We start from the raw sequence: 9,184 nt of genomic DNA, 5'->3' as shown, positions 1-9,184 counted from the left end.
AAATAATACAAATAAATAATAATAATATAAATAATAAATAACAAATCACTTAATAATAAATAATAAAAATAATAAATCATAAATGTTAAATAATAAATGATATTTAAAAATATACAAGGAAATAAATAAAAATAATAAAAATAAAAATAGTAATAACCATACTAAAACTCTAAAATAAGAATAAATAGAAACAAAACAAGAAAACTATAAAAAAAGAAGGAAATAAAACAAGAAAAGCTAAAAATCAAAAGAAAAGTAAAGAAATAAAACAAGAAAGCTAAAAATCAAAATAAAGTTGCATGTAGACACATGGAGTGTGTGCATGTGGTTCCCCTTCCAATGTTGTTCTATTTAATAGATGGTGAGGAAGATGAGAGGCATTCCTGCATTCCATCATTCCGAGATTCTATCTTGCATTCTCTTGGGAGAATGGTGTTCTAAGACTTAGGAGTCACTGGCAGTAGTACGTTGATTGAGGGCTCGGGGGTGGCCAGTTGTAGCAAATTCTTGCACAATTGAGCCTACGGTTGGGTGGAGAGTCGTCCCCAAGACCTTGTTGCGGTAAGCCTACTTTTACCACAGGTAAGCACTATTCATAGTTTGAATTTAGTTAATTAATTACATGTTTATTTGGCTAGGTAAGGGCCACTCTGATTTAAGTTAATGTTAATAAGTTAATTAGATATTTATTTTGGGTTGTTACATATGGTATCAGAGCTTTGGCTCAACCCTTAGGGCCTATGGGCATCTTAGAAAAAAAATTATTTTGTTGGAATTTTTAACTTGACTTGTTTTGAAGTTACAGGATGGTTACTTCCAGGAGGCCGCATATTTTTTCTACAAACCCTCGCTATACACGTAAATCTTTATTCAGTGCATACTTACTGCATAGTTATATTTTGATGGTGTTCATTTTTAAAGTCATTCCTATGAGTAATCTCCACAGCTAGTCTTATCATGTACATATTTTCATATCCGAGCTCCTTCTTGTTGTCCCCTGCATCTTTACTGGTTGTTTATTCCAATTTTCTTAATCTAGAGACCACCCAATTATTTATAATCAAATTTCTTGGGAATTGTTGGGGATTCTCAAGTAGAGCCCATGGAGGCATGGAAAGCTTTGTAATTGTACACAACGTGGGGTTTTAAAAGAGAAATTTTTTATTTTTCCATATTTTTTTTAATGAAGTGAAATAATTTAATTTAAATAGATAAATAAAAAAAAAAGGAAGAAGAAGAAGAAGAATGCATGCAAGTAGTAGTTGTCCATAACCCCATATTTTCTCTATTCTTGTAAAGCCCCTCTTTCCTTGATTATTAAAACCCTTGCGTGATAACCCATATATTATTCCTTTTACCTTAGGGAGTTTCCTCCTAATATATTATGTGAATTTTAATGAAAACGAATTTACAATACTCGATTCTCTTCCGTGAAAGAATGAAATGCAATAAGATTTATTTAATGGTAAGTTTCGGTACTGTCAATAAATTTTTTTTGGGTGCCTCCACGCAGAGGGAACAGAGTTATGGATTATTAAATTTTGGGTCCTTCGAAATATAGTCAAATAATATAATTTTCAAGTTTTCTATCCTGATGTGATCCACCCCTCAATTGATGCAATTGTGAAGGAAGTTAAATTTCGAGAAAGCTCATGTTGTTTTAAATTGTTACTTCGAATATAGTTTCCTGTGCCGCCATGGCCTAGTTCACTCATGGTTAAAATTAATACAATCAGTCTACTTAGCAGTTTTGGTTATCAAGCTTTGTCATAAACGACGAAGTCTATTTTTCTTTATTATTTAATAACTCGAGTTGTCGTTGAGTTAACTCGATTGTCCAGCTGTCGTTGAGTCAGATTATTTTGACTTTACCGAACCCAAATACAAGTGAATTTTGACTATTATTTTGCTGAAGCTATTTTGGGCTGTTACAGACTTTTGATTACAAGTAGTTTATAATTTAGCTAGACTAACCCAACATAGCATATATGCCACACGGATTTTAGATATGTCTTTCACTAATCATATTACTTTAGTTTCAACGCTACCCTAACTCTATAATTAACATGGTATTGACTTCTAAAACAAATAAGGACCTACAACTCAACTATTAGTTTCAATACATAATCATAATATTGAAATCCCACAACATAAAGTCCATCAACTAAACGTTATTATTAATGCTTTAATTAAATACGAAAGTTAGTGAATAATTTGATTAACTATATTTTTGTTGAATTTAATGCATATACAATAGGTATAAATTATGTTCTTCTATTGGGTTCAATGCATACAAAATAGGTATATGCCAACAAATCGACTTAAATCGATTGTTCAATCATTAAATTCAATATATACACAATAGATGTGTGCCTACAAATTGTTTTGAACTATTAATGGCAATTAAAAGGCGTCGAATAAAAAAAAAATCATATCCATTAGCAATTGTGATTATTCTACTCATTGCATCACACAATAAGGATTCAATAAATGTTTGTAATTGTCAACATATTATGTTGATTCAAGAAAACCCAATATGACACTCTAATATGCAAAACATATTCTCTAATAGTTATTTTTTAAACTAATTAAACACACATACACATACACATCATCTACCACACAATCATAACATGGATTATAAGATTGAGTCTATTATTTTACCACATTTGTATTTCAATTTGAATTCTTTGTTTCTCCTTTTTCTCCTTGATGCATGGGTGCACTAGTAATTAATTTCTAGTAATTAAAAAATATTTATTTACTATTTCATGTATATATAAAATGAATTTATCTTCAAATGTTCATAAATGAACTATTCAATTTATCTTAGTTATGAAATGCACTAATCTATATACTCAAGAAATCAATTAACCATGCATTTTAGATGTTCACATATAGATTAATTAAGATGCAATGCTAAGTCGAACATTTGTTTACATGCACAATGAACCATCATTTAATATATACTCAACAACAGAGAACGATACCAAGGGTGTCATGCTTCTACAATTTTTTTTAATGCAATACACGTCCTAAGAAATCCATCAATCTCTTCCCCTCATTTCAAGGAGGATACACATGGGAAACTAGTTGGTTTCATTTTTTAGCAACCTAAACCATCAAGGACATCAAGGGAGGTCAACATGGAGGTATCCAACCCAGGGAATTGAACATAATACCTCCTTCTTGGAAATCATAAAACACTACGACTTGACCTAACCCACTAGACGTGTCATGCTTCTCCATGCCCTTCAAGTGTCCAAATTTCTTGGTGGAAGAAATTTTTCACTATTGAGACCCTATGAACTCAAGATTTGTCATCCTTGTTGAGAGACTAATGGTCACTTATGAATAAAGATATCTTGTTATTATGTTACCCTCAACTAAACCTTTTGAATGACTAAATCCATGACCTATGCTTACATCAATGTGCAAACTCTAAGTAAAAGCGTCATATGATTCTCAACCTAGACCACGAAAAAAGGAGTTCTATTAAGGAGAAACACAAATTTTGATCCTCTTTACGTGATGATACCATGTACAATTCGATACAAGCCCATTTATCCATTTGAGGATTGATTAACAAGAATATTCCCTATGTTTGCACATAATTAATTCAACACTTTAAATTATTCCATGTTTACAATTAGATCATATCATAAATCACATAGCATATCATGACTCAATATATAGAGTCCATACAATGTTTGCATGATCCCACGTTAATACAGACACGTGACTTCCCTGTCACACTAAACAAACCATTAGTAACATCTAAAGGTAATTGCACTAGACATATATACACTTCAATGTACCATAATCACATGAGATGATAATATCAGTTAAATCATATCAATGTGCATTTTATCCATCCATGTTTTCACATAAACATGTAAATAAAATTCATTCAAAGCTACCATTTTGTAAATTTATGAACAATTCATAATAATCACAGAGTATTAAGCTTCATTATCAAAATGCAAGATAATAAATTGGAATAATTTAAATAAAATTATTTTGAAAAATAAATTCGAATTGATCAAACATGTCATAACAAACGAGGCACCACAAAAGTCCTCCACTTAGTAAATGAATGCACATAATAGTCACACAAGTTGTACAAAATGGGAAATCAAGGCATTGGTTCTATAGATTCCTTTGCACAGTTAGCATGGAATTCAAAGCATAAGCCCTCCACAAGTCCTCCATGAGTTTTCCACACCTCGAATTTTCTATAGCACCAATGCATCTTGCCAACTTACTCCTATTAGACAGTAAGTATTAAACACCAAGAATAGTCCGGTTATCATCAATGTAATGAAAGCACAATAAATCCAAAGGGTTGGTTTACAACAAATGCAAATGATGGGAAACCAAGACATAAAGTTTACAAAGGCTTCTGCGTAGGGAAGCTCCAACATCAACCTCTCACACTAACGATACTAGATGGGATTCAATACAAGAAGCTACATTCAAGACACAAGCCCTCTATACACCTCCTTCACCACCAATACTCCACAGTGTGGGTGTGATAACCTCAACAAATGGCATGCAAAGAAAAAAAACCTTGAACTCAATAAAATCACCAAATTAAAAAAAAAGAAAAGAACAACATAATTATTTAAACTTTATTTGAAATACGTAATTTTATATTTATCTCAATAAATTTCAAATCTAATGAAATGTTATTTATGTCAGATTTGTTTTTCTCTTGAATCTAATGGTCAAACAAATTTTATTAATCAATATTCAATCATGAAAACAGAGAAATAATCATTATCTATTGCACTATATTTTCAATTACATGAATATAACCTTAAAACCTTTAAGGTAACCATAGCCATAACCATGTTGAGGAATCCCTCCACTTAGTTGTTATTCCATTCAAAGCATGTGGTAGTAGAAAGTAATATACCTATAATCATAACCATGTTGAGGGATCCCTCCACTTAGTTGCTATTCAATTCAAAGCACATGCTAGTATAAATCCCAAGGATCTTTCAAGGGGAAGTCTCAAAGAATGTTCATAAAGTAGGACATGCTTGCTAGCTAGCTGTGTACTTGAAATGTACTAGGTATCAAATAAGTTTATTATAACTTTATATTATTAAATTTTAACTCTAACATAATGATGGTGAGGAATCAATACACTTGTTGGCATCCAATTGAAAACACAGGTAGAAGCTCAACTAGGAGACTGTGGTGGGAAGTCTCGAGGAATGTTCTTTAGCTGTCACATCTCATTCCAGCTACTTTGTAGTGTACGGTAGGATAGGTACTACCTGCATCTTGTACGGAGCCCAGAAGGCATGGACGGTAACGAACTTCGAGAAAATATGAAATCAGAAGGGCGGGCCCACATAGATATCATTATGTATGTAAGCCACGAGGGCCAGTGATGGGTATGGCAAGGAAGTCAGACAAAAAAAAACACAAAACAGTTGTTTGGACATGGGGTGGAGTATTGTAGGAGCAATGAAGTTCGATCTAGTATGATGTCATCATTGAACAAATTTGGTCAGTAATCAGATAAGTTTGCAGTTGTTTGACTAGGTGTGAGATTATCTGAATTTTAGTTAGAAATGGGAAGAATTGTAATTGTAAGTGAAGAATTTCATTTTTTTTCAAAGTTATAATGTATTTTAAAATGTAATTTAAGTAATATTTAAGGTTATTATTTCACTCATAGTTACTAAATTTGAATTTGAATTGAATACTGCATCATAAAAATTTAGATGAAAATTTTTCAATTAAAAAAAATAAAAAATTGATTGTAGATATTTTAAAGACTTGGATATATGCTTTATGTTCATTTTCTTCCTAATTCATTTTAAATTTTGAATAATTTCTAACAAGTTTATATAATATAACAATTTTACAAATACAATTTACTAAAGAAACCCATGCTTTCTCTTAGTCTCAAAACTCTCTTTTTTTTAATCTAAAGTGACTTTTCATTTTCAAAACTTATTTATCCAAAATTCTTATCTAATAATATAAATATATATTCATAAAATCAATATTATAGACTAGATATTATTTATCTAAAATTTATAAAGATAAAAACATATTTAGAAAATATCAAAGTAACCCACTGTCACAAACTCTCTCTTTATCAATATTCTTAACTTTGTAACTCTCCCACCAAAATGAAATTGGAAAATGAGAATTTTTCAACTTCAAAATTATTTCTATTTTTTTTGCATCCACACTCTATTTATATGTATTTAGAATTATTTCTATTTCCTTCCTTTTTCTCATGCACTGCTATCTATATGTATTCAGATTAGTATTGGCATTAGCATTTTACATATGCAAATGAATAAATCAGTGAACCAACCTAATTCTTAATAGATTATGATATGAAAATTGAAAAATCACTTTATTAATATGCAATAACATATTATTTTTTGTGAATTGTTATTTGGTAGGAGTGAAAGGTTACTCTTAGGGATTACCAATAGGTTATTCTAGGTGGCGTAGTTTTCTTTGAATAACAGTAATGAGTGAGCCTTAACTATTAGAAATTAGAAATAACTGTGTGATTTGACTACTAAATTATATCTTCATTAAAAACTAAATTATGATAAAATTTCACACCTAAAAAATAAATAAATAATTATATAATTAAAATATACAACATCAAATCCACTACTTTTTGAATCCAAATCCAAAGCTAAATCATTAATCACGCAACGATGATGCCAATGCCATCTTATACCGCATTTATTATTCTGTAAAACCAATCCTTTTTAGAAAAAAAATTATCCAGTGAGAATGCAACAAATGAGGCAAGAAAGTCTACGTACATATAATTCTCACCGCGTAAGCATTAAAAGGAACGACGCGGTTTGACAGACGCTGACAGCTCAAAGCTCAGCTGTATTTTTGCATCCCCGCACTACATACACTTCCCAACAACTGAACATCAACTTACTAATATTAGTGAAAGAGGAAGCTGCCTCCGACCCAGGAATATATTCGCCATTTTATATATATATAGATGCGTACTCCATAATCGTAAAACCCTACACACCCAATTCAGCTTTGCCAGATCTTATCCACCATACCGGCCCCATATCGCATTACTTTCGCTTTAGTATTATTTTTGCTGGGCATAAAATTCAATACATTCAATACCCTTATGTGATTATAGTATACATTTTGATATTAAAGGGAATTCATAGTTATTGTTCAGAGAATCCCAAATATGGTTTGCAGAAGTAACGAATCAGAGTGCCACCAGAAGGTGTTGGTCGGATCGCAACAGCACTCAGAACGCAGAGAATGCCAAGTTTCTAGTAAAAGGAGAAGCAGAGGATCTAGGCAGCCGAGACAGTACAGAGGCGTTCGAATGAGGAGTTGGGGATCGTGGGTTTCTGAGATAAGGGCACCCCATCAGAAGACGAGGATCTGGTTGGGCTCATATTCTACAGCAGAGGCCGCTGCCAGAGCTTATGATGCAGCTGTACTCTGTCTCAAGGGCTCCTCTGCTCCTCTCAATTTCCCAGAATCTGCTACCATTATTAAACCTCCTCAGAGCTGCCAGCCATCATTGATGTCTCCGAGGTCTATACAAAAAGTTGCAGCTGCTGCTGCCTATGGATATCCTAGTGCTACTATTGATCTCGCAGGCTCCAATGGCGTTGACTGTGCTGCTCAAAGCCTTCAAGATTCTTTAGCCTCCAATGTCAAAACAGCTGTTGGTACTGAAACAATGCCCAGTACTGGTAACAGCAATGACAATGTGGGTGCAGCAAGGGAGGAGAGTTCATGGTTAGAGCAGCTGTTAGAGTCTCCCTGCAGTGTTGATAATTATGGGTATGATCATGACATGATCTGCTGTGCATGGCTATCGTCTGATCTGACTCCATTGTCCAACTGGGTGGATGAGAGTTATGGTCCCGATCATTCTCAGGATTTCTGCAGCCTCTGGAGCTTCCCCTGATTTCTCCTCTGATTTGTATTAACTATGGTGCAGAATGTGCCTAATTTATTTATTTTTGGTTCTAATTTCATTTGATGATATTGTTTTCTGTGTACACTGCAAATGCACTGTCACAGTTATACTCCTGTAATTAATTACAGGCTATATAGTTATATAGCGATTTCTTTCTAAGGATTATTATTTCTTCCTGAATCAGCATTTGTATGTACGTACTAATAAAAAGTAATTTCTGATATTATTATGTAAAATTTTGTTGTACAATCTATATTCGTTATGCTCTGCCATGAGATTTTACTGAATTACTTTCCATTTTGCAATTTCGCTGGTTGGACATTTTCACTGACACATGGGGCGTGCAAAGAGATCACCTCCTGATATTTTAGTTAGTTTTTTGAGCCTTCTCTGTGAATACCTTTGCGCTTTCTTGCCCTCGTTAATGGCGGACAGTCATTCCTACTCAGAGGGCGCCGAGCATGTTTAACTCTGTGCATGGTTCAAAGTAAGTTCAAAATAGTACGTCCTGCAACTTGAACTTTGTGTGGGTGCTCACTGCTCAGTAGTGTAGCTGTGTGGGGGTACCCATAGTGGAAATATATATGTTTTTTTATTGGTGCATTTTTTTTTCTATATACGCTCTAAACCTTTCGCTTCGATATATTTTATCTTTTATGGAAATTATATATTCTAATTTTTTAAAACTTTATTGTTAGTTTCTTGTTTTATATATATATATATATATATATTCTTTTTTACTCACTTAGGAGGAGATGGTATCACTGGGATTCATAAAGTTAGATTACATTTAAATATCACAATTAATATTTATATAACAAAAAAATATTCACAAATTATGTATATTTTTTTAAATAATGTTTTTAAAAATAATATATTAATAATAAAAATATAATTATTATTATTATGTTCCATGAAACAGTTCAATTCGTAATAAGAAATTTATTAGTAATTATGTGTTAGACAGGCTGTTTTAAATATTTTAAAAGCAATATATTAATAATAAAAAATATATTTTATTATTAGTTTTAAATAAAATATTATTAATTAAAAAATTATAATTGCATTGTAATTTGAAAAGAATAAAGAATAAGTATTGAGGTATGATTAATATTTCAAAAAAATATATCAATTTTACTTTTACAATTATGATATTTAAGTAAATGTGTTATATATTTAATTAATGTTAATTATTGATTAAAGAAAGTTTTTATACTGATT

General features: G+C 31.7%; 1 protein-coding gene across 1 annotated transcript; it reads left to right on the top strand.

The window, feature by feature from the left end:
* Positions 1-7,357: 7,357 nt before the first annotated feature.
* LOC149236624 (uncharacterized) lies at positions 7,358-7,951 on the top strand. The gene has a single exon (XM_089368982.1). It carries the CDS (start codon positions 7,358-7,360, stop codon positions 7,949-7,951), a length of 594 nt encoding a protein of 197 aa, XP_089225108.1.
* The last annotated feature ends 1,233 nt before the right edge of the window (positions 7,952-9,184 follow it).

This window comes from Pinus tabuliformis, chromosome 8 (assembly GCF_031772625.1).
Source record: "Pinus tabuliformis cultivar Carrire ecotype Pingquan chromosome 8, CPIR1, whole genome shotgun sequence".
Lineage (NCBI taxonomy): Eukaryota > Viridiplantae > Streptophyta > Pinopsida > Pinales > Pinaceae > Pinus > Pinus tabuliformis.
Note: the sequence above shows the minus strand (reverse complement) of the source record. Positions and strands in the feature narration are given on the sequence as shown.

Bases quoted from the DNA above. Each gene is read 5' to 3' on its own strand.
- LOC149236624 (XM_089368982.1), top strand. From the start codon at position 7,358: ATGAGGAGTTGGGGATCGTGGGTTTCTGAGATAAGGGCACCCCATCAG.